Source organism: Castor canadensis, chromosome 11, assembly GCF_047511655.1.
Source record: "Castor canadensis chromosome 11, mCasCan1.hap1v2, whole genome shotgun sequence".
Taxonomy (NCBI): domain Eukaryota; kingdom Metazoa; phylum Chordata; class Mammalia; order Rodentia; family Castoridae; genus Castor; species Castor canadensis.
In genome coordinates, this window is record NC_133396.1 from 6,881,275 (window position 1) to 6,904,603 (window position 23,329).

Sequence of the window (23,329 nt, forward strand, 5' to 3'; positions counted from 1 at the left end):
AATACTGCAATTTAATTCTGAAAAACACAGATGCTAGAGGCCCAGAGCTGTCTGTGCCACTGGACGTCCTGCAACCTGCCACAGGCCCCAGAAGAGGCAGGCAAGGTCAGGCTCCTCCCTGCTCCGCCTGGGAGAGGCCACTGAGAGCTTCCTTATCGCCCAAGTAGGAGCTGCTGACTCTTCTCAGAGAGCAAGATTTCTGCCTTGAAAGCAAATGCAGTATCCGCAGAAATGTGCAGTGCGTACTTCTTTCTCACTGCCTCCTCACCCCTGGCCTGCACAGCTGGAGTAAAGGTGCCTGTAGGTTCTGGCCCGCATGACTGCCAATCACTCCCAAGGTTGAGGCAGAATTTTGGGAGCGTGTGATCTTGGGCTTATAGGAACTCCTTACTGCCCCTCTCCCCAGACCACATGACCTTGTTTTGCACATATTACATTAGTTCACCAGAAATAGATGACTTCCCACTCATTAACCTCACTTAATAGGAGGGAAGATAAAGCAGTTTTGGCCCTGCTCTCTGCACAGTGGTTAGGGAGGAGGGAGAGCTTGGGTTTAGGGGGATAAATTTGGGGGGAGGTTTGCTCAACTTTGCCTCCCACCTGCTCCAGAAGTCAGGGGTTTCTCTCCATCTGGCTGTTAACTCAGTTAAGCTAAGCACTGCAATTGCTTGAAGAAGTAGTTGTGGGGCTTCACACCTGCCAAGGCAATGGGAGGGAAAAATGATCTTCCTAGTTCTGACCCCAGGTGTCCAGAGGCACAGGCAGAAAGGCAGATGAGACAGGGATTGAGGAGGTTGGGGTAGGAGGGCTTGCCTGGACTCTGAGGTGCAGAGAATAGAAACCAGTTTCCAGGTGCCTCCATGTGCTTGTGTGCAGCTGGAGGAAAAAGGGCATGCCTCCAGGAGGGTGTTTAGGAAGGCCAGAGGTAGCAGAACAAGCAGACCTTACCTACTCTCTGTTACTCCTCTCTGTCACAATCCTTGCAAATCTTACTTTCCCCTTGGCCTTGGTCTACTCCCAGTGTGAGGACCCATCTTAATGAGGAAGACTGTTCCCTAGAGAGCTGGAAGAAGTGAAGGCTGGGGTCTGCTCAGCCACTCCAGCTGAAGTGAGAGTGGAGATGGAGTCATTACCTGCTGTTACACCCCGGAAGTACATCAGTGTCCCCTGTTGCTGAGCTGGAGCAGTATCACCCTTGTTGCTAGGAGGGAAGCCCCCTCAGCCTCTTAGGTCCTAGTCCCAAGAAGGGAAAAGGACCAGCAGGTCCCTATCTATCTTGGTTTTCTGGGCACGCTTGGTGCTCCTTTTTTGGTATTAAGTTATGGATAATGAAGTTAAGACATAAGTATTTTACCCTCCCCTGGGATGTAGGGAAGCTATAGGAACTAGGGTGGCAGCTGGGGTACAGCTTCCTTGTAGGCAGAGACTGTGTACTGGGTCCCCAGCTCTCTCTCCATTGGCTCAGTCACTCAGAATAAGCCAGTGCGGGGGAGACAGCTGCTCCTCTCAGCCCCTTGGGATTCACACGAAGGAGCAGCAGCTGGAGCGCTTCTTCTGGGACTCCACGTAGTCTCGAATCTGGAAGCTGGGCTCATTGGCCTGCCGCCCTGCACGGTATTTCAGCTCCCTAGAAGAAGAAAAGCAATGGGCTAGATTGGGCTGGGCTAGGCTGGGAGTGCAGATCAGGCATTCTCCAACCCCATTCCCATAGCCAGGAGCAAAAGGAGCTGAAAATGCAGAATGCAGGTGGGCCCAGGGGCTTGTGCCTACTGGACTCCCAGATGATGCCACCATGACCCGTATTTTTCCCTTTCCTGCTTAGCTCTCACTTGGCAATGGCCAGAAAGGCTAACTCCACGTTCATGCCCGTCTTGGCGCTGGTCTCCATGAAGGGAACGCCGTATTCCTGCTCAGAAGAGAGTGTTCTTAGGGCCAGCCTCTGGTTGGTTCACCACCCCACTCCATCCCCCTCCATCAGCAGTCACTTACCCTGGCCAGTGTCTCTCCATCCTCTGAACGGATCACCCTTTCACTGCTCACATCTGCCTGTTAAGCCCATGTGGGTCAGTCTGGGGAAGGAAGCCTTGACCCCAGTAGGCCCTTCTTTAGCCCTAGGAGCAGGCACTGCCTGCCCTCTGCTGGTGGCCTGAGGGACTGAAGGCAGGTGGGATTGGCCTGGGACCTAGGTTTCTCCCTTGTTCAGGCTGTGTGCCCAACTTCCAGCCCTGGGATCTCACCTCTGACCTTGGAAGATAAGTAACTCTCCTTGGCAAAGGGTGTGACAACCCAGCCTCAGTGGGATGACAGCATTTGGCCCTGACCCTTGACACTGATCATTATGATCTAATGGTGGCCGGGCAGCGGCTTGGACTTTCCCTAGAAGGGACTATTTACAAAACTTTAAGAGGGCAATGGGATAAGGAGAAGCCATCAGACACATCTGACTCCTACATCAGTTGGGTAGGGCTGATGCTAAGGCTGGGAGAGAGGAGGGGCAAGGTGAATGGACCCGCCAGTAAGCCACTCACCTTGTTGCCTAGCAGCATGATCACCACACCCCTCTGGGCATACTCATGAATCTCTGCAAGCCAGGCCTGTGGGAGAGGGGAAGCTGAGCTAAGCCAAGATTTGGCCAGGCCATTCTTTTCTTAGAGCGCCCTGTTGAGGATTCTAAGACCATAAAAGGGGTCAGTGATCAAATGTGATGAGATTGCCTGGGTGTGGTTGTGCACACCTGTAACCCGAGCACATGGAGGCTCAGGTAGAACACAAAGTTCTAGACTAGCCTGGGTTACACAGCAGACCCTCCAAGGGCTGAGGATATCTCTCCGTGGTAGCACACTTGCCTAGTATGTGCACTGGGTTCCGTTCCCAGCATTGAAAAAAAAAAAGTACTGTGATTGATTACCGATGTCTGTAATGAGCATGAGATTAGAGGTGACAGTTTAAGGGCCATGAGTTTTCCATCCTTTGTATATCTTTATGTCTTATCCCCCCAGTTTGTCAGCCCTGTCCTTTTTTTTTTTTTTTTTTGGTGGATTGGGGTTTGAACTCAGGGCCTCACACTTGCTAGGCAGGTGCTCTTACCACTTGAGCCACTCCACCAGCCCTTTTGTTATGATGGGTTTTATTGATGTAGGGTCTCATGAACTATTTGCCCTGGCTGGTTTTGAACCATGGTCCTCCTGATCTCTGCCTCCTGAGTAGCTAGAGTTATAGACGTGAGCCATGGGCACCAGCTCAGCACACTGTCCTTGATGTCAGAGAGCACGTGAAAGCTATAACTTGTTGCGCACAGAGTCGGTGGTTGTATTTATTAGATGATTACTTCACTCTCTAGTAGTTTGGTTGTGAGGACCCAGCCACTCTGTCTGCCTGAGTTGCAACTTGGGCTGGATGTATGGGTGGACTTTTCTGCTTGGGCTTTGCCCTGGATCCATGTGGATAATTGTCCAGGGTGGAGCCAGGACTGTTCTGAACACTTTGACATGAAGCACACTCATGAATCATGGTCAAGGCTATGCAGGTGGCATGGGGCACAATAACCTCCTTGGTCTCCATGCCCACTTGGCAATGAAATGCCCAGTCACAGTTGGGTGTTTTTTATAAGTGACGGGATTCCATGGTCTGTCTGTTCCCACAGAGCAGGAGTCAATCTGACCCACAGAGGCCCATCCCTGGCTGCTTATGGGGGTGAGGGTGGGGAACCCAGGGAGGGAAGACATACCCTGATGTTGTCGAAGGAAGATTTATTGGTGATGTCATACAGCAGGAGTAAGGCTGGTGGGGGACAGATTGATGACAGAGGGTTAGGGCAGCAACATGGGTGCTGCCGAGAGTCGGGGAGAAGGGGCTGGAGGGCATGGGACTTACCCTGGGCATCTCGGTAGTAAGCATGGGTGACACTGCGAAAGCGTTCCTGCCCTGCGGTGTCCCAGATCTATGAAGGGAGGGAGAAAAGGTCAGAAGGAGGCAGGGTGCAGAGACTGTAGGCTGGAGGCCCGTGCTGTGGAGTGAGCTGTCTGCAGGAAGGGGGCTTCTCTCGCTTCTTGGGCTCCTGAGCACCATCCTGATGCCATCCTGGACCGTGGTAGTCACTAGATTCTCAGACCCGTTCTGTGCTGTCTCTTCTTCCCAGCCCTGGGTGGGGATCCCCAGAGAGGCCCAGAAAGCTGGGACGATGGAGGAAGGCTAAGCTTGGCTAAAAGCATTTTGAGTTGCCTTTGCTAGGAGAGAGGGTGCCTGGGAACTGCCTTTTCTGTAGACATTAAACAAAGAAAAACCATTTCCTCTCGTGGGCCCCACAGGAAGTTACCCCAGGCTGAGGGCAGGGCTGCAGGCCTCCTGTGGTTCAGGGTGAGGATCAAAGGCAAGCTCCTCCACTCCTCCCCCAATTCCAGCCTCTTGTCTCACCTGCAGCTTCACCCTGGTACCATCCACAGTCACCACCTTGTTCTGAAATAGAAGAGGGCAGAGGATGGGGAAGTCAGGGAAGCTGGACCTGAGCTCTGGCAATGTTTTTTCTTTGTCTTCAGGTGTGGTGAGCCCATAGAGGTCTTCAGCCAGACAGGTCACCCCATCAAGGTGGCAGGGACCCTGCCCCCACACACCTTAACCTTCTGGGGATTGCATCTGCTCTTTTCATACACAGCAGGGCAAAGGGAGCCTGAGCACCTGCCCTGCTTTCTCCAGGATTCAGTACGCTGCACAGGGTGAGGCACCAGAGGCTCCCCACTTGCACCTCCTCCCAGAACTCAGCTCCATGACTGTCATGGAGCCCTGGGAGACAAGGTGCCCACTAGCACCTGGGGCTCTCAGAGGCTAGACTTGCAGGGCCACCTTTGCACTAGCTATCACAGTTCTTAGCACCCCACCCACTCAGAGGAGGTACCAAACTTCCTCATGGTCTTCCACTTCGCTTCCTAGGCCCTCTGCTGTGCAGGGCTAAGCACCCCTGCTACAGACTGGTAGCCCTGCGAGTTGGGCCCTCCACACACAGCCAGCCTAGCCTAGTGCTGTGCTGTGCTTCCCGGCAATTGGAGAAGACTGACCTGGGAGGCCTGCCAGAGGCGCCCAGGTGAGGTCCAAGGGCAACAGGCCCTCAGGGCTTAAGCCATGGGATGGGTCTACCCTCTCCTGGGCCCAGGAGTGGAGGAGAGGAAGACTCAGTCTTGTTTTTCATGCTTGTATGTGGGCAAGGTGCCAATTCTGCCCAGATACCTCAAACCTTGCCACCTCCATGGTGTGGGTGGGATGGGAAAGGAGAGGAGCACCCCTGGGGCCCTCCAGGCAGTGAGCACAGGTGTCCTCGAAAGCCATGGTAGGCAAGGAGAGAGCAGCCTCCTGAGCTGCAGCCCAGGTTCACTGCCTGGAGGAGGTGTCTGCAGCCACCTCACCCTGAAGTCTATGCCGACGGTGGCTATGAAGGTCCCGGACAGGAAGGCCCCATCTTTGAATTGGATCAGGAAACAGGTTTTGCCGACACCTGAGTCTCCCAGAAGCATCACCTAGGAGATGGGGGCAGAGGCAGTTAACAGGGGGAGCCTCTGGGATTCCAGGGAGAGACGTCATCCTGGAAAGAGGATCAGAGGAGGTGGAGGCTGGGAAGGATTCCAGCAGGATAGAGGGGCACCTGCCTCCACACTGTCTCTCCTCTCCACACACCTCTCCTTGGCTTCCCAGCTCTCCCTCTGACCCCCCTGTCCCTATGCAATGACCTGGAATCCTGGGTTGGAACCTCCAAATGTGCTTGGTGGCCCCAGAGAACCTCACATTCAAGTGGTCTAGAGTTGACACAATTGCCCACTGCCACATGGTGCAGGGATTTCATCTTCTCTGTATGTACCACTCAGGCATACACGTGTGGATAGGACCTCAGCACTGGGAAAAGGAAGTGGTTAGTCTCCAACGGGATCCCACCCCAGGGAGCCTATCAGAACTGATGGGCGGGGCACTGCCTGGTACAGGCATGTTCTAAAATTACTACTGTTTGGGTTTCTTTTTTGGGTCAAGCATTTATTTGGAAGTTTCTAGTGAGGGTCTATGTTTATAAATGCTTGCATTAGGGAAGGTTGGAATTTACACTGAGATGGGGAAACAGTTGGTCTGAAATTCTTTCTGCAGAAACCTCCCAGTGAGACAAATGGTCGCAAATTGGCATCCTTGGGTCACTGCAGGGGGCATCTAAGAATGGTGGAAGGGAGCTCTCTGTCATTCTTCCATCTTGGAGTCTAGACTCAATGCTGAAATGTTCCCAACTGCCTGGTGAGACTGCTAACCAGGTTTAACTTATTTTTGAGACTCTGAATTTGACAATGGAGCCAAAAGTTTTCCTGCTACAGCTGTGGGGTCTTGGGATCAGCTAACTTTGGTGGAGAGATGGTGTGTGTAGGGGGTGGGGGCTAAGCATAAGGTATATAAGGCTGGGGTGCTGGCTTGTAAATGGCCTACTATGTGACTTTGGGAAGATTCTTAACCTTCCTGTGGCTTGGTTTCCATAGTAGGTGGAAGGGAGGAAGGGCCATTTCTTTGAGGCCTTTCTAGAGTTTGTCAAATGCTAGGAATACTCATGTCGGCAGGAACCACCTGGGCCTCAGGGAAAGCTGGCCCAGGGATGGGTGCTGCCTGCCTGTGGCCCCCAACCCTCCTAAATCTGGCTGAGGAGCTCTCCTGTTAGGCTTCTCCTAGACAGTTCTGGGCTCAAGATTGGGACAAGTCTTGGCAGACTGGGGGTCAACTCTCTTGCAGATGTCTGTTCAGAGGACAGATGGGGGGATGGGGACCTCTGGATCCCGCACTCCTCCCTGGCTCCCGGGAGCCTTTCTCCCCAGTTGAGAAAGGAGGCAGGCAGGACTGGTGCCTGTGTACTTTACAGATCACAGCTGCCTTGAGCAAACGATATAGCCAGCCACCCCGCCAGACAAGTCCACCAAACACAAACAGCCACTCAGCCTCGCCACCTCCTAGGCAAACAGCCCAGCCGCCTTGTAGGGCAATAAGGTCAGAAGGTCCCCATCAGCGTGGGGGCTGGCCATCAACCGCTCCCCATCCCCTGAGGGTGCAGGGGCCCATTTCCGGCCACAAGCCCACACAGGGCGCCTATCTCAACGGCTCTGGGCGGGTAGCTGGCAGAGTGGCTTCCCCTGAAACCTTGGGTGGAGCACAGCCCTCACTCATCTCTCTCCAACCCTGCAGAAGGAAAGTGCAAGTTATAGGGCTTCTCAGCATCTCTTTGAATGCTCAGTGTTCCTGGACCTTGCTTGCTCCAAGGATAGGGATGAGCCAGACCCGTGTCCACGCTGTCCCCACCTGCTTCCATACAGGTCACCCCTGCAGAGGGCATGCGCCTCTGCTGCCTTTACAGCTGTCTCAGGTGGGGGACATTGTGACTAATCTCTGATTTTTCTCAGGTTCTAAAATTTCACAGGTGGGCCTGCACTCTGGCTAGCAACAGCCTCCTAGAAGGATGGTGTTTGGTGTTTGGTGGCTCTCTTGCTGGGAGGAAAGTGTGAGGCAGTGTTGTAGCCTGGGGCTAGGATTTGCCAAGGCATAGGCACCTAAAGAATTTCAAGCCTAAGTTATTGAAAGGATGTCGGTCTCTGAGAACTTAGCTGAAAAACAGCATTAGCTGCGAGTTGCCTTGCCGCTAGGGGGCGTCCTTTCTGAGTCTTCAGGCTAGCGCTTTCTAGCCTGCGTCCACTTAGTCCTTACGAAGAGACATGGCATTCCAAAGCATGGCAGAAGAAAGCTGGGTTGGGGTTCATGGGGTGGGGAGTCTCTCAGACCTTCCAATCTTCCTTTGCCCCGTGCCCACCCAGCCAGCCCAGATCTTAGAGGTTGACGAGGACCCAGGGGCTATATCCTGACCCTCCCTCCCTCCTTCTGGTTGACTGGGGGAAGGGCTGAATCCAATCCACAGGCAGCCAGAGAGAGGCGTGGGCCGAGGGAGGCCAGGGTTCCACGGCAAAGGGCTTAGGGAGGGATGTCCCTCAGAGCCGGCCCACGAATCCCCAGGGCCAGGCACAGTGCCCACCCACCTTGCCCGTGAGATCGTAGCTTGGACTGCAGGGAGGGGAGCTCCCGTGGGTCTCGCCATCCCCAGCGGCAGCGGAGCCGGGCGTGCCAGTCATGTCCCCGGACTGACGGATTGACGAAAGGTGAGCTGGGGCGGGACAGCTGGTTAGGGACAGCACGGAATAGCCCCGCCCCAGGCCCCACCTACTCCTTCCTCCCCTCCACTAACCAGCCCGGACCCCGACAGGCTCCTCCCTCCGTCCCCCCACCCGCCCCCGCTAGGCTCCCCCACTACCCTTCCTCGTAGGCTGTCCTACGAGGGCGCGCTGAACTGCAAGGACCGTGCCCAGGGGGCGGCCGGGCTCCATGAGAATCACTGGCCTGGTTTCGTGTTCTTAAGGCCAAATCCAGTCCCAGGATCGGTCACCTAAAGTCACCTCCGCACCCAGCCTGCTGCAGAAATTCTGGCCTAGCTGTGGCTACTGCCCGCGGGCTGCTGCGCTGCCACTGCGTAGCCAAGCCAGCAGGGGGCGCTCGAGCCCGGCCGGCTAGCTGGCCACCGATAGCCGCGGGGAGGCTGACTTGAGACTTGCGTTCTGCAAACATTGCTAAGGCAGTTTCACTTCTGCTAATGCACTCCCACCTCAGCTCATTTGAATGTAGTTTTGTTTACGGATGTTCACCCTGAAGCACATATGTGCTGCGATATTTTTGCACACTTGCTTGGTTTTAGCTATTCTGGAGTTTGAACTCAGGGCCTTCCACTTGCAAGAAAGGCGCTCTACTAATTGAGCCATACCTCCAGCGCTAAGACCTTGTCCTTTTGTTATGTATCACCTCTCATTTCCCCCTGATTTGTTGGGCTGATCCCAGAATGTCCCACCTTGGGAAAGCGTTTGCAGGTGGGCTTTGCAGTACACCCTCCTAGGCAGGACCAGTCTTATCCACATCACCCTCACCCTGCCACCCAGTAGGTGCCAAATGAATTCATGAAGTCGTGGATCATTTGAGCAGTCTCCACTCCATCCCAGGACGCCCCCTGCAGCTCCTGGTGACAGACGATGAGTGGTGCGTCTGGGTTGCCCATAGTAGAGTTCAGGTTGGCTTGCACCAACCTTACAATCACCCCCATCTCAATATCTATACAGGGAACAGGTGGATGCACTACAAAGGGACTGTTTGAGGGGTGTGTGGGGAGGGAAGGGAGGAGCCTGCACTTCTTCACCTAGGTGTGGGGGTGAGGGACAAAGGGCAGGCCTGACTTACAGGTGGCTGGAGGCCTTAATGGAGTGATTTTATGGCAGCTGGGAGAAGACCCCAGAGCAGAGACAGATGACCTTGTGTTGAGCAAGGAGTTCTTGGAGGTGGGCATGCCACAGCTGCATCTGTACATACGATGAGATACAAACAGCGTGGAAGCTGCCCAGCCCTCTACAGATGTGCACTGTCATTGCTATGTGGACACCAGAGACTCTGGCTGCAAAGAAGGCCCCAGTCTGTTCAATGTCATGAGCTCCCTGGCTCCAGAGGGCGAATGCAGGAGCCCTGCAGGGCTCAGGCTTTTCAGTGCAAGAGGGTGATAGCCCAGGAGGAATGAGAGGGAAGTGGCTTGCCCTTTGTCCACTTTCACTGCAGACTGTGCTGTTATGCGTTGAATTGTGTCCCCTTAAAAGATATGTTCAAGTTCTGAACACCAGTACACCACAGGGCAACTGTATTTAAAAATAGGACCACTGCAGATATAATGAGTTAAGATGAGGTCATACTGGAGTAAAGTGGGCCCCTAACCCAATTCCACTGGTGTCATAAGAAGTGAGAACAAGGGAGAAGACAGCCATGTGGTGACAGAGGCAGAGACTGGGATCTCTCTGGTGGCTCCCAGAAATCTGAGCCAAGGAATGCCAAGACTTGCTGGGGCCACCAGAAGCTGAAAGAAGGCAGGAAGGGGTCTTTTCTTGAGCCTTTAGAGGAGTGTGGCCTCGCTGACACCTTGATTTTGGACTTCTGACCTCAAGCTGTGGTTTGTGTTGTGGGTTCCACCAAGACCCTGTTTATCTTGTGGTGGGTTTGGAATGGAGAAGGTCACATGTCAGCGGGAATTCTCCAGAACCAGCAGAGATAAGAGCACTCGTACCACATTGCAGTGCTAGAGTCTGAATGGATTGATTGAACTGAGGAAGAAGCCAGGAATGCAGGGAGAGGCGCCACAGGCTTTCCTCTGGGCGATGCTGGGTCTGTGTGTGGTGTGTGAGCAGCACCACAAGAGGAGTGAGCCACACTTGTCCCCTGGGGCACTCTAATGTCTTGCAGCATGTTCAAAGGGAGTCTTGAGTGAGTCAGAAGCCAGAGGGGGCTCAGGGATGTTCAGAGTGGGGCAGTGCAGAAGAGGTACTCACTAAAAGGTAGGGGCTCTCTATAGATGTGGCCTTCAGGAGAGGGCTGATCTAGAACCCAACACCCAGGCATCCTGACGTCCACTGTAATGTTGAGTAAGCACCCTGGAAGCTTGCCTTTCCCCCTGCCACACTCACTCACACCTCACATCATACCACACATACAACACATATTCCTCATTTCATACCATAAACTCACATGCTTCATACCACAAACACACACACATGCTTTGTATCATTGCATAGACACACACCTCATGCTGCACACACATCTCAAATCATATACACAAGACATTTTCCACACCCCCAACTCACACATACCTCACATCTCCCCAGGCACATACCTGTCATCACATTGCAATCACAGATACTGTTCACATCACACTATCAGTCAAAATTGATCACACATCACTGCACAAACACACACCACTCAAAGTGACCCACACCTCACATCATCATCACACACACATATCACCTCCAAAAAAAACACCCCATAAACTGGGCAATGTGATTCACCCCTGTAATTCCAGCTTCTCAGGAGGCTGAGGCAGAAGTATTCCAAGTTAGAGGTCAGTTTGGGTAATTTAGCAAACACCTGTCTCAAGGTAAAATAAAGAAGTGTAGCTCACTTCTTGGAAGTGTAGCTCAGTGGTCCTGCACTTCCCTAGCAGGCAAGAGGCCCTGGGTTCAATCCCCAGCACTGCAAAAATAAAAAATAAAAATATAAACACCCCACAACTTATCCCACCCCTCCCACCACCCCCAGATCTGAAATGCACCCCTAATTACTGTGCTAGTAAATACCCCTGCCCTTCTGTATCACAGTCATGGCTCATATAGTAACACAGTCTCCTAAGAGAGGAGGTGCCAACTGGCACAGGAGCCTTGCATGGTAATTCAGTTGAGGGCCCTGGAGAGCAGTTGAAGCCACAGCCATGTGTGTGTGTGTGTGGGCTCCCTGACGTCCAGGTGGCCTGGAGAAAACCTCAGCCCTTGGAACCATGTAGCCCCTTGAGTGCAGGGTCAGAGTGTGGAGGGGAGACTAAGGCCAAGGCCAGAGGGATGAGTCCTAAACTTGAGTTTTGCAAATTCTGGTTCATGGACCACCTGCAGCTCATGAAGCACCTGCATGAGCCCCCAGGTGTGTGACAGGATGCAGCGTGGGTTACCAGCCCTGCTCTACTGAAGCAGTGGATCTTCATTTCAAAACAGCCAGGAGGTGATGGGCCTGGTTGTTTCTGGATTAGGACATGTCCCAGATAGTCACCCCATGCCCTTCCCTGCTGCCATGCTGCATTTCACCTCTTGAGCAGGGCCAGTGGGAGCTTGGTGACCCCTTCTTAGTCCACTCGATAGCCAGGCCCAGGCCCAGGGCACTTGCAAATTGTCAGCTGTATGGGGAGACTCTCTAGGGACCCTCAGACCAGTGACATTTGAAGGAGCCTCAATGTCCTCCAGCATCCTTGCTCAGCAGGACATGGGAGACTAGCCATGAAGACCCAGCTGTTCCAAGCAGAGGGATGGATAGGGAAGGAATGGAGGGGTCCCTAGCACTAGACAGAGGGGTGGGAAAGTAGTCCAGGGGGACAGACATTGTTACAGCCAGAGCTGGAAATCTCTGTATGCAAGTAGGGCTATGGCTGAGCCCCTGTCAATCATCCTTTGTGTGGTTCCTGTCAAATTTGGTTACCCTGCCCACCATCACCAGTGGGGATTTCCCTGGGTTTGGGTATCAGCTGTGGAGCAGGGTTGGGTTTGTTTGTGGTTCAAGGTCATGCCCTTGACCCATGTGTTCCCTAGTCTCAGGCTTCACTCAGTGTAAGCTGCTGATGTCTGGATGTTGACCAGTGCTAAGCAGACAGCTGAGGGTATAGGAGACTTATCCTGAGGACAGGGTGAGAACCCAGGCTGCTTGGGGCCCTCGGTCTGATCACATGCTTTCATCTTTCTCATAGGAGACTGGCCTCGATTTTCTTGCCAAGCTATTGGCAACACTCAGAGATCTCACCTGTGTGTCCGTGGACTGTGTATTTGAGTTTGCAGAACCACCCCCACCTTCACCTACTCTCTGCCCACCCAGACAGGTGGAAGGATGGGTGAAGAGCTGGGGGTGTGACTCTGAGGACAGACAGGCATGGGTTGGGGTGGGTGAGCCCCCAGCACCAGTATATCTGGTTCATTTCTCAGCAGCCTGGTCCCAGGTCTCCTGGGACTCAGCCCCACCCAGCTAAGCCTTCCCTGAGGTCCAGGTGGTCTCAGTCTTGGGTACAACTGGACATTGCTGTTTTGGCTGACTTCCTGGTACTGGCCAGCTCTCCCTTTTTACTCACCTCCTAGACAGTCAACTAAAGCCATGGACAAGCCTACTTTTGGTTTTCCCTTTCTCTCTTCCCACCATGCTGACATACTGCATCCTAGCCCTGAGTGCGACCTAATAGGCCCTGGGCTCTGATTTGTCCTGGAGGCTAGCAAAAACCTACACTGCCCAAGAAACATCATCTGCTCGCTCCTGACTCTGGAACATTAGGATTCAGTGGACCTAACAGAAGACCCAGGTCTTCCTGGGTATTCAAGGGAGTCTGAGAGCAGCTGCAGGGGCAGTATGAGTCAGGGTGAGTCAGTGAGGGTGGGTGGTAGAGTGAGGACGGCTCTTAGGGGTTCCCATGGGCTCCAATGTCCCTCCACTGATGGTCACGCAGCTCCTGCCAGGTGGCCTGCCCAGTACCCCTCTTTATTCCTGAGTTTTGTTGATCTTTAGGCTTGAGGTGGAATGGAGTCCCTGCACCATCTAAGAGCATGGCCCCTGCCTTCCTGGTTCCCAACACATCTGGAAATAGTCTCCTCCTTCAGCTTCCTCTTAATGGTCCTGCTTGAGTGCCCACCTGTTTCCAGCAGGCTCCCTGACAGAAACACATGGGGGTCCCAGAGTCCAGGCCTAGAGCTGGCCTAGCCGATGAGTGCTTACTGTGAATCCGATGCCCACAGTGGCTGAGAAGGAGCCTGGAATGAACTTGCCCTGGTCGAACTGAACCAGCAGAGATGTCTTCCCCACGCCACTGTCGCCCACCAGGATGGTCTGAAAGGGGGCAACAGAGAGAGAGGTGAGGGTCACAGCTGGATTAGGCCTCTGAGATGCCATGATGGCTGTGGGAGTTGGGGTTCTTTCTGAACACACAAATACCCACAAAAACCACACAGACACATGTATACACAGTACACAGATACACACACCAACTCTTGATTTTCTATTGCCACTGAAAAAGGCAAAAAAGCATAGAAAAATTCTCCTTCCATCCCTAGTTAATGAACATCTGGGGAGACCATGAGAATGTGCCTAGTGCACTTCCAACCACAGGGGCATAAGTGACCTGAGCTGTCATAGGTATTTCCCCTAACAAAATCCTTGCACATTTAATTCCCTTTTTGTGTCTGCTCCTTGGAGGACCAGAACTAACTCAGTGTCTATGGATCTCCCATATGTGCTAGTTCAAAAACACTAGTTCATGGGGTAAAGCAAAATCGGGATATGTGGTGTGTGCCTTAGGAATAGTTCACACTTGGCTATGGAGCAAGGCCTGGAGAGGACATTTCAAAGAGAAACAGATTTGAGGGAAAGGAGAATGGTTACTCTGCTGAGAGGTCTGTACTGAGAGGAAGCAGAGATGAGAATTAGCCTAGAAACTCAGGTGAACTATTTGGACAACAGAGAAGAAATAGACATGCATTAGGAGGCTGTATACATCTGTCCATTAAGTGAAAGAATGAATGGATGAGCCAGGCATCAGTGGCTCACGTCTGTAATCCCAGCTACTCAGGAGGCAGAGATCAGGAAGATCATGGTTCAAAGCCAGCCTGGGCAAATAGTTCATAAGACCCTATCTCAAAAATACCCAACACAGAAAAGGGCTGGTGGAGCAGATCAAGGTGTGGGCTCTGAGTTCAAACCCCAGTATGAAAAAAAAAAAAAAAGAGAGAATGAATGGATGAGTGAGTAGATATATGCCTCAGTTTCAAGATAGACAATAGCCACTTTCCAGTGACAAGCATTGAAGGGTGAAAAGGCTTAGAAGATGGAAACTGTAGCTGAACTTGAAAAGACGTAAAAGCATTAAAGTGTCCAGGGCCTCTTTGGATCAGGCCCATGGGCCCAGCCCCTGTTGGGCTCTGACTGTGGCATCATCACAGGGAGTCAGTATCAGAGCAGGTTGAATGTCAGGATGCCCTTGATGGTGACTTTTTTCCCTCTGCCCCTGCTTCTGAACCAAATTCCATTTGCTTTTATTTCCTCCTGGGTTACAGAGCACCATTGTTTTGTTATACGAAGTGGCTTTATCAGTGGCTTTATTCATTTGCATCTCAGATCTAACTTCCTCAGGCTTTAAGAAGTGCTTTTTAGTGAGAATATTCTAGAAGGGCATGCCCAGCTCATCCTTTCCTGAAAGATATAACAGATTCTAATTCTTTCGCTTTTTATTCTTTTCCTTTTCAGGGTGAAGAATTCCCATCCCTTTTCTTGTTGTAGGAAATAGTTCTATCTTGGGAACTTAACTACATTTCAGAGTCAGCTGAATCCTGGATTGGGTAAGGGCAGGTGATGCTCTTGTATTGTGTTTTGATGGCACTGGGCATCTGCTTGCTAGGCAGATGCTCTACCTCTTGAGCCACGCCTCCAGCTCTCTTGTATTGGTCTATATAGCAGCATCAGGAATCTACTGGCCATGACTCCTGGAGTTTTAAAATCTGGGTCCCATGGAGAGTCCTGAGCTGATCATTTTACCAGCTTTGTGGAACTATTTCTCCCTAAAATCTAAGATGTCCCTTAGATCTGTCCCTTCTCCAGACTTTTCACTGCATGCTGCCTCTCCCAGAGCATTTATGAAAGTTTAATCAGTTAATTAAAAGTTAATTGATCTAGTTTTGATTGGAACGTCTGTGTCAGCTTTGCCATGATTTGTGTCTGTGTTTGCTTTTCTGAAGTGATTTTGTTTATGTCTGTTTGTGCTTTCTCCATTTCCAAATGGGATTCAAGGAAGCTTAAAATGAAACCCACATGTACCAGAGGCAGTTAACAGTAGCACCTAAGAAAGTGCATGAAGAAAGGGGGGTATGTGTGGGTCGGGGTGGGGCAAATCTCCTACCCAGTGACTGCTTGTTACTGTGTTTGACCATTACATTTGGCTCTAGGGTTCTTGGCAGTCATGACAAACTGGGAAACCAGATAGGGCTGTGGTACTGGATGTATGATAAAGAATGCCTGGGTCCTTTTGATCAAGGGCTATTTTCTCTGTTATGCTGACTCCTCTGTGAGGGGCCTGGAGTAACAAAATAGGCAATTGGCATTTTGCACCAGATGCAAAGCTTTTCCTACACCTGTTGTATCAATCCTTGATAAAAGCAGGGACCTCACAGTAAATCCTACTTCATCGGAGGCCTCTCCATGGAGCTGGGCTAATGCAAGGATGCTGCTTTCCTGTAACTCCAAGGTTCAGGGGGCAGCATTTAGAAGCCTCCATGAATGGTCAGTTCTGTAGCTCCCAAAGTGGCTCCGAGTCCTCTTCTTAACCAGACAAGGAATTCAAATGCCATCAAGGAAAAGATTGGTAGATCTTCTGCATAGAAACAAAAATGTTCTGGTGGACAGAAGATACCAGAAATAAAGTCAAAGGAAGAAGAACATTTGCAAGACCGATGAAGAAGGGTTAGTATCCCTCAGAATACAAACCGTGCAGAGGAATATTTCTGCAGACGCACCATCAAAGAGTGTGGATACATGGCTAATTTTATGTGTCAGCTCAGCTGGGCTGCAGTTCCACTTACTGTGTTGTCTAGATGCAGCTGTGAAGGTATTTTGCTGATGCTGTTAACATCCACAGACTGTCAGTCTTTAATAATCTGGGTGGGCCTCACTGATTAATTGAGACTTTAAGAGCAAAACTGGTTTCCTCAAGATGGCAGCATCAGTTTCCACCTGAGAATTTCCAGGCTTCTGGCCTTCACTGTAGATCTTGGATTTTGTAAGCCAACTCCTTGGAACACATTTCTCTCTCTCTCTCTCTCTCTCCTTTCTGTTTCTCTGGAACACACTGACACATGTGATGTAATATGTAGCAGCTGGATAAAAGTTTGGAAATGGTCAGCATCGCTTAGGTTAGGGGAGCAGGCACTCGTGCACACACCATTAGTGGTAGAATGCAACGTTTTTGGAGAGCAACTGACAGTGTCTATCAATTATCAATGCTCACTGTATTACTCATAAAAACACATATTTCAGCATGTAGGGACTGTAGAAATAAACTCTAGAATATGTATCCTACTCATTACTGCAAAAACGATAAAAGAATGGGGGTGCAGCTGGGTGTAGTAGTTCATGACAGTAATCCCAGCACTTGGGAGGTAAAAGCAGGAGGACCTTGAGTTCAATGCCAGCCTGGGTTGCATAGTAAGACCCTGTTTTAAAAAAGAAAAGAATGGGGAGACTAATTTGGGAGAAACTCATTAAGAGAAAGAAAGGGGGGCAGGGTGAGGTTCTAGCACCTTGCTTAGGAGACTATGCTGGACTCTGGTTATGTGAATTTTTCTAGGGAGGCCTTAGAGGCTGACAGGGGTTCACTTTGAGGCTTTGGGGGTGACAGGTAGGGAATGGAGAGAAGATTTTTATTTCTCATTTTATCTTTCTTTTCTTTCTTTCTTTTTTTTTCAGTATTGGGGCTTGAACTCAGGGCCTTCACCTTAAGCCACTGCACCAGCCCTTTTTTGTGATTTTTTTTTTTTTGAGATAAGGTCTCTCAGAATTATTTGCCCAGGCCGGCTTCGAACCATGATCCTCCTGATCTCTGCCTCCTGAGTAGCTAGGATTATAGGCAAGAGCCACGGGCACCTGGCTTGTTTCTATTTTTTTTTTTTTTTTAACATCATTTGCTTGATCACTCTTTTGAAAAAAAGTAGTGACTGACAAACTACTAACTAGGAAAGGAAATATTTCAGAGTCAGCATTATTAGTCATGTTTTCTCTTTTTCTTTTGGTGATACCAGGGTTTGAACTCAGTGCCTTATGTCTTTTTCTTTTTTAATAATAGACTTTATAGCTGGGCAGCGGTGGCTCATGCCTGTAACACAGGCTACTCAGGAGGCAGAGACCAGGAGGATCACGGTTTGAAGTCAGTCCAGGTGGATAATTTGCTAGGACCCCCCAAAAAATAGGGCTGGTGGAGTGGCTCAAGTGGTAGCATGTCTGCCTAGGAAGCATGATGCCCTGAGTTCAAACCCCAGTTCTGCCAAAAAAAAAAAAAAGCTTTATGTATTAAAATAGTTTTAGGTTCAAGTGAGCATTGAGTGGAAAGCATAGAGGTCCCCACACATGCATCACTTCCAGAATTCTCAACACCTCCCATTGCCTTGTCTCCTTTTTATACTTTTCCTATGTTAAAAAGCTCCAATAAGTGTAATTGTTCTGTTGGTGAGATAAGTTCATATGTGAGTAGTCCTTTATTGAACTTGGAATAAATTGCTTTTCTACAGAAGATACATACTTGGATACACACTTAGGGGCTAACAGCAATTACCCTCTGTGGTAGGGCTAGAAATGATTTGATTGCATCCTTTGTGCTTATTTGTGATTTGTTATTCTCTTGTAATAAACATATGCTAGTTATTTTGTGATTGGAAAAAATTTGGGGAGGGACACAGTGCCAGGATGACTCTGGGAAAGGCACATACAAATGCTAGTGACAGCCCAGCTCTTGCTGAACAAATGGCTTGTTTTCTTTTCCCAAATAAATCTAGCTTATTAATTGGTGTGTTAAAAAAAAAAAAAAGATCAATTCTGGGCAGATGGAGCCTGAACTGAAGCTGCTCTACTTGTCAATATTAGCAAGTATTACACTGTTTAGGTAACTGAGGAGCAGGTGGTATAAATGACAGATGCTCTGTTTTGAAAACCAAAAACCCTTTTGTCTTCTCATTCTTGTAGATCAGTCTATTGTCTTGCCTGTTCTGGCTGCTGTAACAAAATACTATCGTCTGGGTGGCTAATAAACAAAATAAATTTATTTCTCACAGTTCTGGAGGCCTGGTAGTTCAAGACCAAGGCATGGGCACATTTAATGTCTGGAGAATACCTTGTTGCTATATCTGCACATGGTAGAGTGTGCAAGGCAGTTCTCTGGGGCCCTTTTATGAGGACTTCCACCTTATGACCTAGTCACCTCCTGAAGGCTCCCTTGGGACCATAAAGGTCACATTGGTGATTATGCTTCAACATATGAACTTTGGGGACACACAGACATTTAGACCATAGTGCATGCTCTAGGAGACCCACATTTTTCTAAAACATAAGCTTTGCCTCTGCCTGATTTCCTGGACCAGAACTTGGCTCAGACCCAGTTTTCCATTCCGTAGACTGCAGAACATTTGGAAAAGGTTCAAGGTTCAAGGTGTTAGTTACTGACCTTGTTAAATTTATTTCCAGTTCCTGATAAAACACTCTTTCATTTTGGGAAAAAACAACTTTGGTGTGGACAACTGACGACAATCATTCTTTCTGGTTCCTTCATGGTCAGCATCAAATAGGATCTCTCTCTCTCTCTCTCTCTCTCTCATTCTCTCTCCTCTCCCTCTTCTCCTTCATCCTTCCCTCCCTCCTATACCCAACAGGAGGCAGACAACATGCTTATATGGGCCAGACCTGGGTTCGAATCCTAACTGTGCCATTTCCTAGCTATGCAACTTTAGACAAGTTACTTTCTCTTTGAGCCATAGTTTCTTTACCTGAAAAGTGGGAATAGCATGAATGTTATCATAGATTTGTAGTAAGGATTTAGTGTGGCAATTATGTCAAATACAGAACATAACACACGTGGGTAGAAAAGGTGAAATGCAACTGGGTCCAAGGGGAACTCAAAAGGTTCAGGAATGGTTCCTGAGAACAGGTTGGAGTTACAATTGATCCTTACAGCACTCAGTAGAGCTCATACAGCCAGGGGCAGAACACTGATACAGTAGAAGTAGTGCATTCATTATGTCAGTGTTTATGCAGCGCCTACTGTATGCCAGGTACAGATCTAGTCACTGGTGACACAGCACTCATGGACTTCTGTTCCAGAGTGGGAGAGACCCAACCAAACCAGTCCTATGGGACAGGAACTCCTACACCTGTGAAGTTGGGTTCCAAAAAGATTATCTGTACTGTGTAAATCCAAGGGACGCAGAGGAGTTCAGAATTGTCTTCCCTGCATGTGTTTGTACCCAACAGGAGTGTGCAAATGCTCTAAAACCACACTTGGTGGTGTTTGTTTGTAAGACATCTTTCCCACAGTAGACAGTGTTGTGTACGATAGAAATCTGTTGAGCAGGGAGTGATATAAGCTTATAAGACACATCAGTGCCCCTTTCTGGTGATACTGAGGTTTGAACTCAGGGATTTGCACTTGTTAGGCAGGCACTCTAACACTTGAGCCCCAGCCCCAGCCCCAGTGCCCCTTTCTGATTTCTGCAACAAGTCATATGTTTCTGCACAGAGAAAAGATGAGTGAAATGTAAACATTAATATTAAAAGCAATTTCCTCAGGGTGGTGAAATAGGGGCAATTAAATTCATTCCTCCCTCCCTCCCTTCCTCTTTTCCATCCTTCCTTCCTTCCTTCCTTCCTCCCTCCCTCCCTCCCTCTCTTCCTTCTGTCTCTTCTTGTATTCCATAATCTATTTTTTTCTTAAAAGAATGTGCCTAGTTTTTAAAGTTAAACAAATGTGCTAATTTTGAATCATAAGCTTCAGAAGACTCCACCAGCTCATGGTTGGCTGTTATCTGAATGGTATAGGGTAGTGGTGAGGACTGGGGTCTGGAGGAGGAAGGCGGAACAGGCCAGGGGAAGAGCTGAGAGGAAAACAGATAGGGGCTGGGGGAGGGGAGCAAATCTAGTTTCCATAGTTTTTCCTTTTTTTTTTTTTTTTTTTGTTGCAGTACTGGGGGTTGAACTCAGGACTTCATCTACAACTTGAGCCAGGCCCCCCCAGTCCTTTTGCTCTTAGTTTGTTTTTCAGATAGGATCTCCAGTTTTCTCAAGTAGTTGGGTTTATAGGTGTGAGCCACCACGCCTAGCTCCAGGGTCTTAGTTTTCTGTCACCACAGTAATGCTGCAGTGAACTGTCTAAAATTCAGTGGCAGAGTGGGAGTCCATCCCTTGGGTGTCTGGGTATCTGTTCTGCTCTCAGTTGGTCTCCCTCACATGTCTGAGGTCCACTGGCTGGTAGCTGAGGCAGCTTGGCTCTGCTCTGTGTGTCTCTGACATCCACCCAGCAGGTTGCCAAGCTGAACTCCTGGCAGGTGTAGAGATACAGGAGAGCAGGAGCAAATGTGGGAGTCCCAGGCTAGGGTTGGAGACTGGCACACTTCACTTCTGCTGCTCCTAGTGGGCAAAGTCAGGCCCAGATTCTTTAGGGAGAAGAACTTTGAAGTGAAGAACTCTGGTGTGCATCTAAGGGGAGGGAACACCTATCAATTTACTTGGGCCTGGAGTTTATGCAATTCCTTTTAAGGAAAAAGGCCTCAAAATAGAAATTACAAAATTTGGTATAGGGCTTTGAAAGGAGACCTATCAAGTGAGGGTGTTAACATTTTAGCACTATCAATTTGGTGGTGAAGCCCTTAAAGTTCCTCTGAATGGAGCTGGCGGTGTGGGGGGCAGGGGGGGGGCAAAGCACAGGAGCCCCAGCTGCACTGCTCAGGGAAGTGTGGCCCAATGCTGCTTCCTGTTGTGGCTCTACTGAGAGGCTTGGTTCTGTGCCTTTCTTCACTTCTACCAGGCTTACACTGTGGGTTTTGTACTTCTTATGAGGGTCTTGCAACACACTTCTAGGGGGACTTCTATTGCAGAGTGGGAAAGACCCAAGAACACTGGCTTTTCCATCAGGGGCTCCTCTGCCCATGACCATTCAGAATTGTTGGGTTCTAAAATGATGGTCTGCTGTTTGCAAGTCCAAAGGGACCAAGAGAAGTGTCTTGAGCAAGTGTCTGTCATGATAACCAGAAGAACACAATGGCTATATCAACACAGGTATGCATACACACACACACACACACACACACATATGCATGCATGCACACATGCACAGGCACGACAGCACTCAAACATACACATGCTCACACAACACACATTTACCAGTACACACTCATGCAATGTACACTGTACACACAGCTTCCATAAACACAGGCACATACAACATGTGTATACACACCTGCCTGCACACACACACATGTACCTACAAACACAGGTACTTTAGGGCAGGGGGAATCTCGCACAATCTTTTCAACCCCTTCTTTCACCAGTGGGGAAATGGAAGCTGGGAAGGTGACTGAGTCATGCAGAATTTAGTGGCTGACACAGGGAGGCTTGGGGCCTCCAATGGATCTTTGAGGATACAAGGCTCCTCAAATAGTCTGACTCTCCCATATTCCCCATACACCCTTGTTTAAGAGTCTTGTCACCACTCAGCCATTTGGATAAGTCTGTGTTCTGATTCCAAGAGAGAATTTTCCTTGAGTGGGCCAGTCTTTGAAAGCCAGGATCAGAGTCTGCCTACAGGCAGGGCTCTTGACTGACAGTTCTGTTCACTTCTTACTGCCAGGCTCAAGAAAGGAAAGGCAGGGATGTCTTTCCCTTAAGATGCACCCTTAAGGCTGCTATCTCTTGTTTCTCAGGGCCTCCCTAACCTGCTCAATTCTTGGTCACTCCCTTGCAAGGCAGTGTTCCCCTCTTGCCAAAGTTGATGCCTTGTAGAGTACCCTGAAAAGAGACCTTCTTTGTGGGCAATGTCCTGCCCACAGCTCGTTGCCCATACTTTATGGTCTGGAGACATATAAAATGAGAGACCATGTCTGGCCACATCCTGGAAAAGTTATGGCTTATCAGCTTCTGAGTTTTTCAGTGCAAATAATCCTCTTACACATCTCCTTACTTCTGATTGAGGTTTGAGGGTGTCAGGTCCCTCCTTGGAGCTCACTCTTCAAGACATCACAGGATGTGTGTAACACATACCAGTGTGCAAAATATGAGAAGAGCCTGACCTTTTCATGAGCTCTGTGCTCCATCCTGGGGGCTTGCTGGGATCCTGATGGGGGTGGGGAGATGGGGCCTGGACACCATGTCAGAATGACGGAAGCAAGATGGACAAAGCTGGAACTTTCTTTCTTCCTTAGGTGGACAAATAGTTTCTGTGAGGTGGGAATGGAAGCGAGGAAAAATGAGCTGGTTTCTTCAGGGAGGAGCCCCGGTCTAATTGGTAAGTTTCTGGAGGATTCAGGCTGAGCAGACATCCACAGGGTCTCATCTAGCAAGAAGAGCTTCCAGGGGCACCCTCTCTGTGGGCTCTACTCTCCCACTTTACACTTTTCTATCTCAATAAACTCTCCAGCTTTACTTTTTTTTTTTTTTTCTTGAGATAGGTCTCTCGAACTATTGGCCTGAGCTGGTTTCGAACCATGAGCCTTCTGATCTCTGCCTCCTGAGTAGCTAGGATTACAGGTGTGAGACATCAGTGCCTGGCTTACATTTTAAAAATTTTTGGAAGCGCTTCCAGGGTTTTCTTGGGACAAAATCCCTTTGCCGCTGAGACCTGAGACCTGAGATGGTAGATCCCTGCTCTCATTTCCTGACTCTTGGGCAACGCCCCCCCCCCCCCCGCCCCATTTCTTTTGAGACAGGGTTTCACTATGTATCTCAGGATGGCCTTGGACTCTCCATGTAGCCCTGCCTCTGCCTCCCAATGCTGGGATTTCAGACAAGCCCTACCATACCAGGGTGTAGTCTGGGTTTGGATACCAACTCAGCCTCCTCATTCCCTCATTCCAACCTCTCTCCTTTGGCTTCTGAATTTGATCCAACCCCCCTCACCCCTGTTGGACTTGTGACCTTCTGGGTTCCTGAGAAT

General features: G+C 49.9%; 1 protein-coding gene across 8 annotated transcripts in view; it reads right to left on the reverse strand.

Moving 5' to 3' along the window:
- The window catches only part of Rab37 (RAB37, member RAS oncogene family), a 54,536-nt gene continuing 31,207 nt past the window's right edge, over positions 1 to 23,329 (reverse strand). Inside the window, exons 2-12 of one of the 8 annotated variants that reach the window (XM_074045204.1) lie at positions 13,372 to 13,482; positions 11,036 to 11,106; positions 8,037 to 8,161; positions 5,397 to 5,507; positions 4,414 to 4,455; positions 3,874 to 3,940; positions 3,728 to 3,780; positions 2,529 to 2,594; positions 1,990 to 2,046; positions 1,830 to 1,906; positions 1 to 1,627 (exon numbers count right to left, since the gene is read on the reverse strand). In XM_074045204.1, coding sequence (XP_073901305.1) covers positions 1,522 to 1,627; positions 1,830 to 1,906; positions 1,990 to 2,046; positions 2,529 to 2,594; positions 3,728 to 3,780; positions 3,874 to 3,940; positions 4,414 to 4,455; positions 5,397 to 5,507; positions 8,037 to 8,129 — 672 coding nt within the window. In that variant the 5' untranslated portion in view covers positions 8,130 to 8,161; positions 11,036 to 11,106; positions 13,372 to 13,482 and the 3' untranslated portion in view covers positions 1 to 1,521. Of the gene's footprint in view, positions 1,628 to 1,829; positions 1,907 to 1,989; positions 2,047 to 2,528; positions 2,595 to 3,727; positions 3,781 to 3,873; positions 3,941 to 4,413; positions 4,456 to 5,396; positions 5,508 to 8,036; positions 8,162 to 8,308; positions 8,415 to 11,035; positions 11,107 to 13,371; positions 13,483 to 22,466; positions 22,614 to 23,329 lie in introns of those variants that run through there. The other 7 variants (XM_074045200.1, XM_020159538.2, XM_074045202.1 and 4 more) reach the window with 7 other exon arrangements.